This window comes from Mustela nivalis, assembly GCF_964662115.1.
Source record: "Mustela nivalis genome assembly, contig: HAP1_SCAFFOLD_1177, whole genome shotgun sequence".
In the NCBI taxonomy this organism is placed as follows: Eukaryota; Metazoa; Chordata; class Mammalia; order Carnivora; family Mustelidae; genus Mustela; species Mustela nivalis.
The window spans coordinates 41000-60916 of record NW_028135487.1 but is presented as its reverse complement, the minus strand read 5'-3'; the positions used below and the strand labels follow the sequence as shown (position 1 = coordinate 60916).

At 37.7% G+C, this 19917-nt stretch overlaps 1 protein-coding gene across 1 annotated transcript in view; it reads right to left on the bottom strand.

Annotated features, from left to right (window-relative positions):
* Positions 1 to 3416, bottom strand: part of LOC309857761 (phosphatidylinositol 3,4,5-trisphosphate 3-phosphatase TPTE2-like) — a gene marked incomplete at its 5' end in the record, with an annotated part of 53095 nt that extends 49679 nt beyond the window's left edge. Inside the window, 3 exons of the mRNA XM_082750515.1 lie at positions 2136 to 2200; positions 3143 to 3206; positions 3348 to 3416. Coding sequence (XP_082606641.1) covers positions 2136 to 2200; positions 3143 to 3206; positions 3348 to 3416 — 198 coding nt within the window. The remainder of the gene's footprint in view (positions 1 to 2135; positions 2201 to 3142; positions 3207 to 3347) is intronic.
* Positions 3417 to 19917: the final 16501 nt, after the last annotated feature.

Sequence of the window (19917 nt, the reverse complement as noted above, 5' to 3'; positions counted from 1 at the left end):
CCCCATCTCTCTCTCTGATAAATAAATAAAATCTTTAAAAAAAAAAAAGATGTATTATATGATTCCACTTATGTGAAATTCAAGAAAAAGTAGAACTAATTTTTACTTTTTACTAATTTTAATTTTTACTTTTACTAATAATTACCTCCAGTGTGTTGGGATATTGACTAAGAAAGAGCAAGAAATGTTCCATATATTGATAGGGATGTTGGTTAAATGCATATATAACCTATATATAATTTCATCAAGAGCCACTTAAGATTAGAGCAATTTATAGTATTTGTTATGCCCCAACAAAAGCATAATAATATATGCATGTTTATGTGTAGACTTATATGCAGACATATACATAATTATATCATATTGATATAATAATATAAATTATACTAATATATAGCATATGCAAACTTCTTAAATGATGGCTTTTAACTGGAATTTCATATTAAACATCATTTTATGTTTGAATTAATAATTTATTAGTTATGGTAAAAGAAATTAGATTTAGCCAGCGGGACTCAGTTTAGATGATCTCAATTTTGTTGGCAACATCCAAAGTATCACAGTCAGGAGCCCATGAAATACATGCCTTCTTCTATCAGGCTTGATAAGGGTGTTGACCTTGGCCACATCAATGTCCTAGAGCTTCTTCACAGCCTGTTTGATCTCGTGCTTGTTGGCTTTGACTCCACAGTGAACACAAGTGTGTTATTGTTTTCTATTTACTTCATGGCTGACTCCATAATCAGGGGAAATTGATGATGGCACAGTGGTCAAGTTTGTTTCTCCTTGGGGGGGGGTGTTCTTTTTTTTTTAATTTTTTATTTTATATATTTTTTTAATATAATTTTTTATTTTTTATAAACATATATTTTTATCCCCAGGGGTACAGGTCTGTGAATCACCAGGTTTACACACTTCACAGCTCTCACCATAACACATACCCTCCCCAATGTCCATAACCCCACCTTCTGGGGGTGTTCTTTTGAGGATATTTGGGCTGCCTTCAGATATACAACATCAGAATGTAGGTGATCTGCCGATTGTTTTTGATGACCGTGGATGACTTTCAAGAAAGCAGCACTTTCTTGATCTTCTAAGCCTTTGACTTGGCTTTGGGCTTAAAAGGGGCAGTGGCTTCCTCGTCTTTGTTGTCATCTTCATGGAAGGGTGAAATAACTTAATCCACAGAATCTAAGGCAGTATGCTTCCACTATAACTTAAAACCTAAGAACATTTATTTTATTTAAAGAATTCTCATCCTTTTCTCTTATGATAAGACTATAAAAATGACCATAATTTATTGCAATTCCTGCCATCAAGAGATGCAGTCTGTTCTACTCCTTGAGTCTGGACTGAATTGTAAATTTTCTTTGTACCACAGAATGACATAGAAGCCACATTATAGTAGTTTGAACCTGGGCTGTCAAGGCCTCTGTATTCTTTTGCTTGCTGTTTGTGGGACCTTTGCCACTGCTACCACATGAACAAGCCTGAACTAGTCTGTTGGAGCATGAGACATCACATGGAGACATCCAACCATCCCATTTATTTATTTATTTATTGGTTTGTTTGTTTTTAAGATTTTACTTATTTATTTAAAGTACATGAGTGTGAGTGAGCAGGGAGAGGGGCAAAGGAAGAGGGAAAATAACCTCAAGCAGAATTTGTGCTGAGCGTGTGGAGCCCAACACTGGGCTCAATCTCATGACCCTAAGATCATGACTTGAACCAAAATCAAGAGTTGGATCCTTAAGTAACTGTGCCACCCAGGTACTTCTCCAACCACACCATTTTAGAATAGCCAATCCTCAGATGCCAAGTAGCTACCTGCAGATGTATGCATCAGCCTGGCTGTGATTAGTCAAATTTGTCCCTGATCAGCAGAACCACCCAGTCAAGCCCAACCTAAATTCAAAAGCCACATTATCATAAACGAAGTAAATGGTTGGTGTTATAAGCCCCTAATTTTTTGGGTGGTCCATTACACAGCAAAAACTAATTGTTCTCAGTCCATTATAATTCTTTACCGGAAAGAGTAAATTTTTGGAACACTGCCATCTCTGGGCCAATATTAAACTTATGACTCCACAGTCTATGTTTACTGAGAATTATGAGCACTTGTTAAATACACTTACCTCAATGGGATTCCTATAGAAAGACTCCTTTCCTGAAGATGGGAATGACATGCCAATGATACGCTCTGTAAGCCAAAATAGTCACTACTATGAATGTCATTATAAAGTGAAACAATATATGAGAACTTAACTTATATACAATTGGACTCCTTTTACATAAAAAAGAACTTTCTGGATTAAGAATGATGGAGAAAAAAGCTACTTCTCAGTATAATCAAGAAAACATATTAAATTATCTGCTATAATGACCATTAAACTCACACAGTGTTCTTTTTTTTTTATTTAAATTTTTTTTTATTTGACAGAGAAAGATCACAAGTAGGCAGAGAGGCAGGCAGAGAGAGAGAGAGAGAGAGGAGGAAGCAGGCTCCCTGCTGAGCAGAGAGCCCGATGTGGGACTCGATCCCAGGACCCTGAGATCATGACCTGAGCCGAAGGCAGCGGCTTAACCCACTGAGCCACCCAGGCGCCCCCTCACACAGTGTTCTTAAGACTCAGCTGGTTCCCACCATATGGGACAGATTTGTGTTGACCAGTGGTGAGAATTTATTTCCTAAGTAGATAACAAAAAAAAAAAAAAATGAGAAATCTGGGTTCCAGCAATGGTGGGAACTCTCAGGGTGCCTTCCAGAGTTCCTGACTCAGAAAACTGAGATCTCTTATTCTCCACAGTTTCTGGAATGGAACAGGTCTTTCTGAAATCCTTGTACCCCAGAAAAATACTAGAACTCAAATTCCAAACCAAACAAACGGAGCTAACTGGAAATCCATTCAATTTCCTGGAAGGTAACCAAGCAGCCCTGATTTGAGAGGACAATGCAGGTTTTCCATTGTCAGGGATAAACTACAAATATGTTGTGCCACCATAGTGGCTCATGTCTTCATGAATAAAGAATGCTTTGAAAGAACATGGCTCAGACAAAGCAAGAACAAGATGAACATATTTACTCACACACCAGAAATATTTGATGTTAATACAAGTAAATCAACAGTTAAACTTTACAAACCGGTAATATAAGTGAGGTCTAGGTCAAATCCATCCTTCCTGAACCAACGTTTGTTTCCTGAAACCTGAGAGTTGAAAACAATCATTAACTTATGAGATGAAAAATCATCATAAAAATAAAGATTATTATATAGTTATCTAAAACTCTTGTCAGTATTTCCTGAAGCAAACATATTCTGAATCATAAACATATTTTGTCTGCTTACCATCCTTCTGGCCAGCTGTTCAAGATGTCTCTTTTGATGAGCCAGATGAAAAACTCTTACAAGAATGACAAGTCATAGAGGTCGAAAGAAAATAGTCAATCTAACAGTAAAGAGATTCATTTTTGCTTTAGAAATAGGATTTTGTCAATATGGATCAAGCCTAGAGCTGTAGTTCTTAACCAGGGGTGATTTTGCACACACACCCCCTAACCAAGTCTCCTAACCACCCCCCTATAGGATACTTGGCCATGTCTGGGGATATTTTTGGTTGTCACACTGTATGAGGGCATGCTACTTGTAGGTAGTGGGTAGAAGCCAGGAATGCTACTAAACACCAATGCACAGGACAGCCCTTATAACAAAAGAACTCTGGTCCAAAGTACCCGTAGTGCAGAGGTTGAGAAACTCTGGGGGAGAAAAATAGTTATATGATAGACTTAGAATTTGCGGATTGAACTTTTGTGATTTAAGATGAGTATTTCCCCATCATTTTCACATCAAAACTTTCTTCTGTCAAAATGGTTCTTGTTCACCTGTGTATTTCCCATCAGTAATGAGGCTCACTACAGCTGCTAACCCATTATCAGGCAGGCAGCAGATCAAGATATTTCCCAAGTGTGCTAGCTGGTGGCTCTCCTACCACCAGAAAAAAACATGATGGCAGAGAACTGGATGGTTTGAATATGTCTTCTTTAACTTGAGTGTGCATATGATTCAGTAGGTCTGGAGTAGGACCTGAGATGGTTTTCCTCTTGCATTTATAGCAAGTTCTTTGGTGATACTGAGGTTGCCAGTCAGAGGACCATACTGGATCTAGTTATTTTAAAACAACTCCAAAAGCCTATGATAGACATCACATTTTACTGGGACATGAATTGAATCCTAAGCTGTTGGGCTACAGAAAGGATCAAGATGTTGGGACTAATGAGTGAGCCACCCTACATCTATAGCTCAATATACATGTTCCTTTTCTTCATTTCTACTGTAGCAAAAGGAAAAGCAGGGGAGAGGGGGACATTTTCAGTCTCTCATACACATTTTAGTTCCCTGATACCTAAACAGTTCTAATGTTGCCTCGGCTTTCTTCATTTTAGCTTTACTGCAAAATTCCACTACCATGATTTTACCGATGTCACCTTGCTTTCTGTTCCATTTGTTCTTTCTGAGAGAAATCTTGGGAGTCACCCAAATTTTGGATATGTTCAAACTAGTGCTCTCTTGGTTACAGGAAAAACCCAGGGATTTCATGTGTAAGGAACTTGTAATTGAAGCTCAATGGGAATTCAGTGGGAATTTCTTTTTTAAATTTAAGTTCAACTAGCCAAGATATAATACATCATTAGTTTTTGATGCAATGTTCAAGGATTCATTAGTTGCCTAAAATACCCAGTGCTCATCACATCACATGCCCTCCTTAATGCCCATTGGGAGTATCACAATGCCTGGCTTCAAGCTGTATTACAAAGTTGTGATCATCAAAACAGCATGGTACTAACACAAAAATAGACACATAGATCAATGGAATAGAAAGCCCAAAAATGGACCCTTAAGGGCTCAGTGGGTTAAGCTGCTGCCTTTGGCTCAGGTCATGATCTCAGGGTCCTGGGACTGAGTCCCGCATCTGGCTCTCTGCTCAGCAGGGAGCCTGCTTCCTCCCCCCCCCCTCTCTGCCTGCCACTCTGTCTACTTGTGATCTTTGTCTGTCAAATAAATAAATAAAATCTTTTTTTTAATGGACCCTTAACTCTAGGATCAACCAATTTTTGAAAAAGCAGGAAAGAATCTCCAATGGGAAAGAAACATCTTTTCAATAAATGGTACTAGGAAAGTTGGACAGCCACATGCAGAATGAAACTGGATCATTTCCTTACACCATACACAAAGATAAACTCAAAATGGATGAAAGACATAAATGTGAGATAGGAATTCATCAAAATCCTAGAGGAGAACAAAGGCAATAACCTCTTAAACCTCAGTGGGAATTTCAAAATGTAGAGAAGCTCAAGTGAGTACAAGAGGCAAAGTCCCAAATTTCTTCTTTGGAGGCTCCATGTTCTTTATTCAGCTAAAGGTACTTAATCTGTATACCCTTCACTCTTCCCTAAATACAACTATCTTTTAGTGTCTAAGTATGTGGAAATTTGTCTAAATATTCACTTTTGGTAGCTTATTTGGTTCAGGATCAGCACATTCAGACTTCAAAAGATTATACAAAAGGAAAAATACAGAAAAAGACCCCCGCCCCCCAAAAAGAAAAGAAATTAAACTTTAAGAGAAATAAACATAAATATCTTACCTGGGGGTAGTTTGAAGAGACTTAAAGTCAAAAAACATATAAATAATATCAATCAATAGAGTCATTACAATAATGACAGCATCCAAAAAGTTAAGTGCATCAGAAAAATAGTATTTTATCCTGTAGTATAAAACAGAAAATATTAATGTGTGATGTCCCAAAGAAATAAAGATATTTTAAAAACAAATTATTTGACTTATTCCATTAACAATTCTAGTTTAATGGATTCTTTAAAATGCATACTAGACTAGATTAAGGAGGAAAACATCCAAATTGTATCTTATTTTATAAATACAAGTGACAAAAGCATTAATATGGCAACTTAAGTATGGTAAGAGATAGAACCAAACCATTGAATAAGAGGCAAGCAATACCTTCATGCATTGGGTGAGAAAGGTGGGCTGTTTGGCAATATTACTGAGCAACAGAAGCTAAATGTGTCACAGCCTTAGAGCAAGTGGGCTGTGAGGATTGTGCAGTCCAGTAATTTGGTTTGCAAACTCTGGCTTTGTGCCTACAGTAGAATCCCTGTAGGCTGGGATTTCCCCTGTAAAAGTTGAACTTCTAACCACTTTGCCTTTCTCCCCAACACTGGCTCCTTTAGCCAGGAGCACTGGTGCTCCAAGGAACTCTTCTTTGAATTCAGGGGTAGCTCCTCTAAGGCTCTGAATAACCTAGGGGTAAAAACTGTCCTTGGTTCTGAAGTAGGAGGATAGAAGTTCAGCAGAAAAGGAGACAAGTAGCCTTCTGAAATGCTCTACATGAAATGAGACTGGGGAATTAGTCCCTGACTCTCACTGTTGACATCTTCCAGGGCTTGGCCCGCTTCGTTCACCTTTTCATAAATCCAGCAAGCAAAGAAAATCAGCTGCTGCCTGACCACCAAGCTTTACTGATGGGATGAGCATGCCACAGATCTCTTAATGTACTTCAACATAAATATTCTTTCAACCCGAGGTAGGTGATTGTTCATGACCTATTATCTAGTATTGATACACTGTCAGATTTTATTTAGATTCAACTCTTGTTGAGATTTATATTCATAGCTCACACACATTTTCCTCTTAATAATGTGCACACAGAGACACAATAGTTGCCTGGACCCACTTTGCAATCTCTTTAATCTTTACCTGTTGAAGGATCTACAACATATTGTTGGAAACTAGAGTGCCAGCTGCAACAATAATACTAAAACCCAATCCAAAAGAAATTAGAATTTGGATTGTTTTCTTGTTGACCATTCCTCCAAGGGGAATAGTTTTTCTTTTCTTTTTACATTTCTTTTTCTTAGTTATTGATCTAGTGTTCCATGGTTCATTATTTGCATATAACATCCAGTGTTCATTGCAATATATGCCCTCCTTAATACCCATCATCAGACTAAAACAACCCTAACCTCTTCCCTCTGAAACCCTCAGTTTGTTTCCCAGAGCCCATAGTCTTTCATTGCTTGTCTCCTGCTCTGATTCCACCCCCTTCATTTTTCCTTCCTTCTCCTAATGTCCTCCATGCTATTCCTTATGTTCCACATATAAGGAAAACTATATCATAATTGTCTTTCTCTGCTCGACTTATTTCACTTAGCATAATCCGTTCCAGTTCCATCCATGTCAATCCATGTATACAATGGAATATTACTCGGCCATAAGAAAGGATTAATACCCATCATTTGCATTGAGGAGAAATACTTTGATAAAGAGGGACACATTTGTTGGGTTGCCTTGGTAATTATTTTGGGATGTTGCTCATAGCAGTACAAAATAGCTTCACATGCTTTTAAACAATTAATCAAACTTACCCTTCTACATATGCTCAAAGAAGAACATCCATCAAAAAAAATAAAGCAATAGCTAAAGAAATTGAATGATATTCCAAAGGAATATATGTTGTGCTATTAGCGACAATCAGGTCTGTAATGATGAGAGACAGATCCACAAAGACGAGCATAATTCCAAATATTCTACAACAGAGAAACAGAATAAAGATAAAGTGTTTTTTACTCTTAAACTTAGAATACATTTAGGCCAATGATATATACCAAAATGTCACTTGGGATTAAATTGTCCACTGGTACAGAATACTGTGTTGCCTTAGAATCTCAAAACAATTACTAAGTTTTTACCCAATGGAAGCAATTGTTAGAGAATTAAAATTCCCATACCAACATTTCATGTTATCATGCCCTTTTACAAAGGACACATCAGATTAATGCTTCAAGATAGCACAGGCAACCTGAATTAAAATTACATGTCTCAACGTGTAAAGTCAGCTTAAATGCGAAATTTTTTTAAGGGGCTTCTACCAATATCTCATAATAGATAGAATCTCATTTGTATTGCTAACTTTCACAAATTTAGCAATAAAAACCAAGTGAGAGCATGACTAACATGCCCTTAAAAGTCCACTTTGACTAGTAAGAGATTTTATCAGTGAGATTATATATTAATAGATGCTTCTAGCACAGTGCTGGGCACATGGGAAGGAATTCAGTTCCATAAATACATACATGATTGAACTCTAAAGTACTTCCTAAATCTTGCTTTCATATATTCTAAACACATTCTTCATAAGCTGATTACACTACTTGTATAATCTATGAAGATAAATGTATTAGTCCTCAAAATACTTTTTTATAATTCCAATGCAAATTGAAATATTATAAATTTTTAATAATTTTTGTACTATATGGTGACTAACTGAACATAATAAAAATTAAAAATAAATTTTAATTTTAAATACATTTAAAAGAAAGCAAGTATTTTGCGTGACTCTATATAGTGGCCGGAAATCTTACAGTCACATAGAGAAGTCCAAGTAGAATGTTTCCAGGATTAGGAGTACTTCTAGACAAATAAAGTGTTTAATACAAACACTTGGATTTTAAAAAGCATCCTTCATTAATTTACTTTTACAGGTAGAAAAAATATACTAATATGTTATTATCAGGCTTAAATACCATTTCTTTGCAATTCTTAATGTTCAGCTTAAACTAAAATTTCAAGACAAATTACATTAAATGAGGCACAAGGACTTTTTAGCAACATATTGACAGTGAAAATGTGCCCCCCTGAGGTACTTTATTATTAAAAATATTTAATGCTAAGTCAAGCAGAGAGAGTCAATTATCCTATGGTTTCACTTATTTGCGGAGCATAACAAATAACATGGAGGACATGGGGAGATGGAGAGGAGAAGGGAGTTGAGGGAAATTGGAAGGGGCGGTGAACCATGAGAGACTATGGACTCTGAAAAAGCAACCTGAGGGTTTTGAAGGGGCAGGGGGTGGGAGGTTGGGGGAGCCTGGTGGCAGGTATTAAGGAGGGCACGTATTGCATGGAGCACTGGGTGTGATGCAAAACAGTGAATATTGTTATGCTGAAAAGAAATTAAAAAACAAATTTAACGATATGTGTAATTATCTCCTTTTCTAGGGTTTCACATACCTGAACGTGAGTGATGATACCAGTGAGTACAAAATTCTACTAATAATGCTGCTGCAAAAAGAAGTAGAAATTAAATTCCAGAGTTTCAAGTATATCACAGATTTCTTCTAATACATAATATAAATTTACCCAATAACAAAGGACAATATAGTTTGAAAGTTCTTCCAAAGTTTCACAACAAAATGTTCTTTACCAAGATTTTCAATGTTCTGCTTCATGATTTTAAAACTTTCATATGTAGAATAAATGCAAATAAAACTCAAAACTATGTTTAGTAATATTTCCATTGCCTGTAAAGCCCCAGTCCCAAGTTTATGGTATTATTAAATTTGGGTTCATTAACTAAAGCAAGATAACATGGAGACAGAAAGGCAGGGTAGAAGAGATCAATGTTCCAACTCTCCCATTAATAAACTGTGGGATCCTGTGCAAGTCGTCAAACCTTGGCCAAACCTGTTTCCATAGCAGTAAAACAAAGCCCTTCAGTAAATGATACTCTTGTCTTATAACATTAATCTCTTGAAAAAAAGACACACAGGAACACAATACTTAATCATTAATGAGAAACACATTGGAGTGGCAAGTGCACTTTGGAGATACAGAATTTTAGGAAGATACATTTCTTTTTTCTTATTTTTTTAACAATTTTATTTTTTTTATTTACATGACAGAGAGAGGGAGATCACAAGTAGGCAGAGAGGCAGGCAGAGAGAGGGGGAAGCAGTTTCCCTGCTGAGCAGAGAGCCTGATGCGGGGCTCGATCCCAGGACCCTGAGATCATGACCTGAGCTGAAGGCAGAGGCTTAACACACTGATCCACTCAGGTGCCCCTGTAAGATACATTTTCAAGGAGAAACACCCTAGAGACTAGGATCCTTCCATTAACAGGAGGAGGAGAAGTCTGTTTGATGGAGCCTCCAGCTATGCCTGGAGACAAGGTGAGCAAGTTATTGCCCTGCTGAAGTCTACAACACAGGACCCAAATTTTACCCCAAGTAGTATTAATGTGAAAGCAGCTCTTACAGCCTGCACCCAAGATTAGACTGGCCAATGGAGTGAACAGATGAATAGAACTGGGTCCTGCTAAAATTCAGTACTGATGAATGCTATTAGGCTAACCTGAGATATAAGAGCTCCCCACTGCCTGAAAATTCTCCCTCCCCCCACTGCGGTCACCACCTCTGCCCAGGCTTAGGAAACTGAAGCTAATGTGGACACAAAACTGATTGGTCAAAAGAGGGTAATTGCCCTGAGGCTGCCATTTTCTTAAAACACACCCTTCTGATCACACACTGAGTGGATCTCTGGGTAGTGAGGAAATGTAACAATATTTCATAATTTACTTGACAAAGTGACAATACAGAACCCATGCCTGACAGAATCACAAGGCATGAAAGGGAGGCTTTAATTTCCCTATTTTTTTCTGGGAAGGTGATGGAGTAAGAGGATCCTAAGTTTCCCTTGGACATTCCAATATAGTAGCCGTGTCAGTGTAACTAACCCAGAAAATGACCTGAAGACTGACAGAAGAGACCTTCCACAGGTCATCATAGAGAGGAGGCCACACTGAAAAGTGGAGGTGGGGTGGAGATACAGTGGGAAACAAAACTTCTGCTAAGACTAACTGCAAATAAGAGGGACCCCACAAACATGGAAAAGAGAGAAAAGGAGACTCCAGAGAAGTTACCCCAGACTTGGGGTACATGCAATGAGAATACAAGCCCCATAACATTTGGCTTTGAAAGCCAGTAGGCTTTAACTTTGTGAGTTTGTGCAACCAGCAGGACTTAATTCGGGGTACTTTAAAAATCAGTGGGCTTAGTTCTAAGAGAGCCAGAGGGCAATAGGAAACTGAGTCCCTGCCCTTAAGGAGCAAGAAAAACAAGCAATCCCACTGAGATAAGCATAGAAGCAGCAGTTTGAAAAGTATCTGGGGTATAGTGAAGGAGATTTATTTATTAATCTCAGAGTATGTGCTGGAGAGCAGTGATCTTTAGACTTCCCCAAGAACAAAAGAGCTGATGGGGCCATTTGCCCCCTCCCTAGCCTAGATAGCCTGGCACTTATAGGAACCAGTGAAAATACTTTACAGCTACCCTGCCAACAGCATGTCCCCTACCCTTGTATTCTCCTGTGGATCTGCCACATCCAACATGCCCAACTTAGAGGGGCTGCCTTCAAAATGACACCTGCCCTAAGGATGGAAGGTAAAGGGAAGATAACTACACACACTAGTTCTACTGTAGGCCCAACAGCTGAACCTTATAATTGGCAGTGCAGGGTGCCCTGTCAATCAATGCGTGTGCCACCCAAACAGATAGATAAGGGCAGGCATCTGCTCAGATTGCCAGACCCATCTGTCAACAAGAACCTGCCAGGGGGCAGCACAGGGAGATAAAACAACAGTTTGGGGTCACTGTAGTTCTGGTAGATGGGTTGGAGGCTGATATCTCGTTAGTCTTCAGGTCTCACCTACCAACCAAAGCCTCTCAGCAGCACAGGGAGAGTGCCCTGAGTTCAGTGTGACTGCAGCCCCAGCAAATGAGTTAAGGGCAGGCATCTTGTCTGACTGCTGATACCACCCAACTGCAAGTCCACGGCAGTCCCAGACTGGCCCCTTGACAGCAGAGTGACCTAAGCCAGCCTACAACAGGCAAATTGTAGCCAACAGGCCATTGTAGCCAACTGGACTGAAGGAAAGTGAGGCTTAACCTACAGCAGTAGAGTACATGGAATCCACATAGGAGAAACCCCTGAAGCACCTGTTTCTGGTAAACAGGCACCACAGAACCTCTTCATAAGGTTCCTACTTTCAAAGTCAGGAGACATAACTGACTTTCCTAATACATAGAAACAAACACAGGAAGTTAGTTAAAGTGAGGAAACAGAAAAATGTGTCCTAAATGAAAGGACAGGAAAAAACAAGAGCAAAAGAGCTAAAATGAGACAGAGATAAGCAATATGCTTGATTTAAAAGAAAAAAAAAACTCAAATCAATGGTCATAAAGATAATTTCTGGACTTAAAAAAAGAGTGGGGGACCTCAGGGAGACCTTCAAAAAAGAGCTATAAAATATAAGAAAGAACCAACCAGAGGTAAAGAACTCAATAACCAAAATTAAAAATATGCTAGAGGGAATAAATAGAGCATAGGAGGCAGAAGAATCAATCAGCAAGATGGAACATAGAGTAACAGAAAGCAATCAAGCTAAACAACAATACAAAAGAATCAAAATATGAATAGGATAGGAACTCAGCAAAATCATCAAACATAATAACTTAACATTCACATTATAGAAATCCCAAAAGGGGAACAGAAAGAAAAGGGGGCAAAATTTGAAGAAATTGCAGATGAAAACTTCCCAAATTTGGGGATGGAAACAGACATCTAGATCCAGGAGACACAGAGAGCCCCCAATAAAGTCAATACATAGAGGTCCACACCAAGATACATAACAATTAAAAAGGTAGAAGGTAGTGGTAAAGAGATTTTAACTTAAAGCAGCAAGTGAAAAATAAAGCAGTTACATAAAAGGGAAACCCCATAAGTCTATCAGCTGATTTTTCAGCTGAAACTCTGAGGCCAGAAGTGGCATAATATATTCAAAGTGCTGAGAAGAAAAAAACCTGCCCTTAAGAGCACTCTACTCAGCAAGGCTCTCTTTCAGGATAGAAGGAGAAATGAATAGTTCTTCAAAAAAAAAAAAAGTGAAAGGAGTTCATTGCTACTATACCAGTCTTACAAGAAACATTAAAGGAAATTCTTTTTGTGGAAAGAAAAAGCCATTATCAAGACATTGGGGAGGGTATGTGCTTTGGTGAGTGCTGTGGAGTGTGTAAACCTGGTGATTCACAGACCTGTACCCCTGGGGATAAAAATATATGTTTATAAAAAATAAAAAATTAAAAAAAAAGAATTAGAAAATCATGAAAGGAAAATATTTCACATATAAATACAAACATAATAAGTAGTAAATTAGTTATAAAGCCAGTATAGAGGTAAAGCAAAATGCTGTAAAATCAATTGCACCTATAAAAATCAGTCAAGGGATTCATAAAATAAAAGGATATAAAGTCTGACATCACATACATAACATGTGGTGGGAGGTGTAAAAATATAGTGCTTTTAGAAAGGGTTCAAATTTAAGCTACCATCAATTTAATATAGACTGCCATATGCAAAAGATGTTAGACATGAACCTAATGATAACCACAAATCAAAAACCTGTAATTATGCAAAAAAATAAAGAGAAAGGAATCCAAGCATATCACTTTATGAACCATTAAGCCACAACTGAAGAAAACAAGAGAAGAGCTACAAAAATAACTACAAAGCAAGTAACAAAGGGGCGCCTGGGTGTTTCAGTCAGTTAAGCATCTGCCTTCTGCTCGGGTCATGATCTCAGGGTCCTGAGATCAAGCCCCACATCTGGCTCTCTGCTCAGATGGGAGTCTGCTTATCCCTCTCCCCTGGCACTGCTCATGCTCTCTCTCACTTCCTCTCTCTCTCTCTCTCTCAAATAAATAAAATCTAAAAAGAATAAAAAATAAAACAAGTAACAAAATGGCAGTAAGTACATGCCTATTTATAATTACTTAGAAGGCAAACGGACTACCTGCTCTAATAAAAAGACACAGGGTGACTGAATGGATAAGCACAAGACCTATCTGTAAATGGTGCCTACAAGAGACTCATTTCAGATCTAAAGACATGTAGATTAAAAGTGAGAGGATGGAAAAACATTTACTATGCAAATGGAAGCAAAAGTCCAGGATAGCAATACTTAGATCAGAAAAACAGATTTTAAACAAAGACTGTAACAAGAGACAGAGACATAAACATAAAGGGAACAAACCAACAAGAAGGCATAATTGTATGCATCAAAATATAACCAATTAGGTGCTCAACCTAGGAGCACCTAAATCCATAAAGCAACTATTAACAGACATAAAGTAAGAATTTGAGAGTAATAACATAATAGTAGGGGACTTTAACATCCCACTTACATCAATGGATAGATCATCCAGACAGAAAATTAACAAGGTAACAGTAGTTTTAAATCACACATTGGACTAGAGGGACCTAACACATAGATTCAGAACATTCCATCCTAGAACAGCAGCATACATATTATTTTTGGAAGATTCGCCAGAATAGATCACCTGTTAGGCCAGAAATCAAATCTCAAAGGATTCAAAAGGATTGAAATCATATCATGCATCTTTTCCAACCACATAGTACAAAACCAGAAATCAATCACAAGAAAAAAATTTCTTTTAATTTTTTAATTTAAAACCCCAATGTTTATAGCAGCAATGGCCATGGATGCCAAACTGTGGAAAGAACCAAGATGCCCTTCAATGGACGAATGGATAAGGAAGATGTGGTCCATATACACTATGGAGTATTATGCCTCCATCAGAAAGGATGAATACCCAACTTTTTGTAGCAACATGGATGGGACGTGAAGAGATTATGCTGAGTGAAATAAGTCAAGCAGAGAGAGTCAATTATCATATGGTTTCACTTATTTGTGGAGCATAACAAATAGCATGGAGGACATGGGGAGTTAGAGAGAAGAAGGGAGTTGGGGGAAATTGGAAGGGGAGGTGAACCATGAGAGACTATGGACTCTAAAAAACAATCTGAGGGGTTTGAATTGGCGGGTGGGTGAGAGGTTGGGGTACCAGGTGGTGGGTATTATAGAGGGCACGGATTGCATGGAGCACTAGGTGTGGTGAAAAAATAATGAATACCATTATGCCGAAAATAAATAAAAAATATGCTGAGTGAAATAAGTCAAGCAGAGAGAGTCAATTATCATATGGTTTCACTTATTTGTGGAGCATAACAAATATCATGGAGGACAAGGGGTGTTAGGAGAAGGGAGTTGGGGTAAATTGGAAGGGGAGGTGAATCACGAGAGACTATGGACTCTGAAAAACAATCTGAGGGGTTTGAAGTGGCGGGGGGGGGTGGGAGGTTAGGGTACCAGGTGGTGGGTATTATAGAGGGCATGGATTGCATGGAGCACTGGGTGTGGTGAAAAAATAATGAATACTGTTTTTCTGAAAATAAATAAATTGAAAAAAATTTTTAAAAAGTAAATTAAAAATTAAAAAAAAATTTAATCAAATTTTAAAATTTAAAACTAAATAACTTCCTACTAAACAATGAATGAGTCAACCAAGAAATCAAAGAGGAATTAAAAAATACATGAAGACAAATGAAAATGAAACACAATGGTCCAAAATATTTGGGATGCATCAAAAGCTGTTCTAAGATGAAAGATTTTATCAATACAGGCCTACCTCAATTAGCAAGAAATACCTCAGATAAACAACCTAACCTTACACCTAAAGGAGCTGGACAAAGGACAAAACCAAAGCCAGCAGAAGGAAGGAAACAATAAAGGTTAGAGTAGAAATAAGTGAAATGGAGACTTAAAAACAATAGAACAGATTAATGAAACCAGGAGCTTGTTCTTTGAAAGGATCAAGAAGATTGATGAGCCTTTAGCCAAACTCAAAAAGAAAGAGCTAGAGTGAGAGTGAAAGAGGACATGGCAGTGAGTACACACAAATAAATACATTCAGAAATGAAGGAAGGGAGATACAACTCCACAAAATTACAAATGTTTATAAGAAAATCTCATGAAAAATGATATGTGAACAAATTGGACAACGTAGAAGAAATGGATAAATCCTAGAAATAGAACCTCCCAAAACTGAATCAGGAAGACATAGAAAATTTGAACAGGCCAATTACTAGCATGAAATTGATTAAGTCATTGAAAATACTCCTGATAAAACTCCAGGACCAGGTGGATTCACAGATGAATTCCATTAAACATTTAAAGAACAGTTAATAACTATTCTTCCCAAGTTATTCCAAAAATAGAAGAGGAAGAAAAGCTTCCAAATTCCTTCTATGCAGCCACCATTACCCTGATACCAAAACCAGATAGACACTACAAAAAAGAATTACTGGCCAATATCACTGAAGACCATAGATCCAAAATCCTCAATATGCTAACAGACCAAATCCAACAATAGATTAAAAAGAACTTGCCATCAAAACCAAGCAGGCTTTATTTCAAGGATGCAAGAGTGATTCAATGTTTCAAGTCAATCAGTGTGATACAACACATCAACCAGGGAAAGGATGATACATATATGATCATTTCAATCAATGCAGAAAAGACACTCGACAAATATAGCATCCATTCATGATAAAAACTCAACAAAACAGGTTTAAATGAAATATCCCTCCATATAATAAAGGCCATATATGCAAACACACAACTAATACTATATTTAATGGTGAAAGACTGAGAGAATTTCCCCTGTCAGGAACAAGAAAAGGATGTCTATTCTCACCACTTTTATTCACCATAGTGCTCAAAGTCCTAGCCATAGCAATCAGACAAGAAAAAGAAATAAAAGCCATCTAAATTGGTAAGGAGAAAGTTAGTCTCTATTTGCAGGTAATCCAATATTATATATAGAAAGCCTTAAAGACTATACCAAAAACTCCTAGAACTGATAAATGAAGTCATTAAAGTCCCAGAATACCAAATTAACATATAGAAATTTGTTGCATGTCTAAGCACTAATAAAGTAGCAGGAAAGTTAAGAAAACAATCCCATTTACAACTGCACCAAAAGGAGTAAAATACCTAGGAATAAGCTTAACCAAGGAGAAGGAAGAATATACTCTGAAAACTTTCAAACATTGATTAAAGTAGTTGAAGATGACACAAACAAAGGGAAAGATATTCCATGCTTGTGGTTTGGGAAAACAAATATTATTAAAATAGACATACTACCCAAAGCAATCTATACATTTAATGCAATCCCTATCAAAATATCAAAAGCATTTTTCATAGAATTAGAACAAAGCATCCTAAACTGTTGTATGGAACCACAAGAGAACTCAAATGACTTAAGCAATCTTGCAAAGAACAGCAAATTGGAACATATTACAATCCCAGATTTCAAGATATACTACAAAGTTATAGTAATCACAACAGCATAGTACTGGCACAAAAACAGAGATATAGACAAAAGGAACATATTAGAGAGCCCAGAAATAAACCCAGGCTTTTGTGGTCAACTAATCTACAGCAAAGGAGACTAGAATATACAATGGGGAAAAAGATTGTCTCTTTAACAAATGATGTTGGGAAAACTGGACAGCTACATGAAAAGGAGGGAAACTGGGTCACTTTCTTACACCATACACACAAATAAACTTGCAGTAGATTAAAGACGTAAATGTGAGACCTCAACCATAAAAGCTATAGAAGAAAATATAGGCAGTAATTTCTTTGCCCTCAACCATAGCAACATTTTCCAGGATATATCTCCTAAGGTAAGGGAAACAAAAGCAAAATTAAATTATTGGGACGATAACAGAATAAAAAGCTTTTGCAAAATGAAGGAAGCAAACAAACAAAAAGACAATCTGCTAACTGTGAGAGGTTATTTGCAAATGACATATCTGTTAAAGGATTATCCAAAATATGTAAAAACAAATACAACTCAACATTAAAAACCAAAAAAACATCCAATTTGAAAATGAGCAGATGAACAGACATTTCTCCAAAAAAGACCTACAGATGGCCAACAGACACAGGAAAATATCCTCAACATCAGACATTATTAGGGAAATGTAAATCAAAACTACAATGGGATATCTTCTCACATCTGTCAGAATTGCTAAAATCAACAACACAAGAAATGACAGTTGTTAGCGAGGGTGGGGAGAAAAAGGAACCCTGAACACGATCAGTGACAATACCAACTGGTACAGTCGCTGTGGAAAACAGATGGAAGTTCTTCAAAAAATTAAAAATAGAATTACCATATGAACCAGTAATTTCACAACTGGGTATTTGAAAAACATGAATTCCAATGACATATGCATTGCTATGTTCATTAAAGCATTATTTGCAGTAGCCAATTTATGAAAGCAGCCCAAGTGTTCATTGATAAATGGATGGCTAAAGAAGAGGTGGTATATATACATACAATGGAATATTATTCAGACATAAAAAATGAAATTTTGCCATTTGCAACAACATATACAGATCTAGAGAATATAATGTTGAGTAAAATAAGTCAGAGAAAGACAAATACTGTATGAGATCATTCATTTGTGGATGTTAAGAAGCAAAACAAACAGATAAGGAAATAAAAAGACAAAAATCAGACTCTTAGATATAGAGAACTAATTGACGGTTACCATAGGAGAAGTAGGTGGGCATAGGTAAAATAGGTGAAGAGGATTAAAGAGTACATTTAACATAATAAGCTCTGAATAATGTATAAAATTGCTGAATCACTGTATTGTACACCTGAAACTATTAAACACTGCACGTTAATTATACTAGAATTTTTTTAAAAGAAGTTGTTCCTGTAGCAGTTATTGATAAGATACAAGGATATCCACATCTCACCACACCATAACAGCTGCAAACTTTCCTAGGTTCCTTAAGCTCTTGGTATCCATTTATCCTTTGCATGGCTCAAGAGCTTCAGCACCTTTATAGATTTGTAAGAACAGAAGCCCATTGGGATTGGTCTTCAAAGGAAAGAGAAGCATTTGAAGAAGCCAAGGTGGCTGTCACACAGATCCAAGACTTAAGCGTTCATGTACAGGGGCAGCCACTTGACTGGATGGAGTCAGTTACCCAGAAGGGTTTTGATGGAATTTATGGCAATGGCAAGGGCACAAATGCATACTGTAAGGCTTCTGGTCACTGTTATGGAAAGGAACTGAAGCATGATAATGCATTTTAGAACAACTGTGGGCTAATTACCATGCCTTACGGCAAGTAGAAGACATGACTAACAGGATCCCAGTGACCATTTGCACTCAGCATCCTATAGCAGCATGGCTAAAGGATACATTCCAAGAGCCCAAGTCAGATATTGCCCAAATCCAGACTGCAGCTAAATGGCATGTCTACTTGCAACAACACAGTACCTTGACAAATAGCCCTCTTAGTGTGGAGCCACACTCCATTCTTGGCCTGTTGACTCATGTCACCTCTGAAGGAAATCCATTAACTGAGGTTGCAAAGCCACCACAGTTGCCATTCTTTACAGTTACCAATCCCTGATCATGCCTGTAGAGTCAGCAAGGGTCAGCAAGGTGTGACCTCTGCACCTGGACAGCTACTGCCATCCAACCCTCAACTGAAACTATCTAATGGACTCTGGTGCCAGACATAGAAGTCAATGGGCTGAACTGCAAACAACATAAGCGCTTCATGAGCCCAATTCCATTGTTCTATGCACAGAATCTGGGAAATCTATAAGGGACCAACCATATGATTTCTTCAATGGAAGGCACAGGACTAGATGGTGACAGGGCACCCATGCTGGGGAATCAACATGTGGAACTCCAGTGCATACAAGGTATGAACACTACTGTTTACCATGTAGATGCACACACTGCACACACCCCACCTGGTAATCAACAGAACGATGAGTTGGGCCACATCTGCTTCCTAGAAGACTTGCCAAAAGAAGACAATGCCACCTAGCTATACAACATGGGAAATTGAGGACAACAGACCTTGTGGGCAGTTGTTAAGAACTGGGACTTACCACTGCATTACCAAGACACTGTAACCATCTACCGACAAAGGCCAACCTGTGCCCAGGTACAACCATGACCTTTGTCAAGAGACACAGACAGGTAGTGGGAAAGAAAACAGAGCACTCCATTCAGAGATAGCAGATTGACTGGTCCCCTGCCACTCTCTGATGGCTGACATTATGCTTTGACATGAATGACACTTATTCAGGACTCCTGCAAGCCA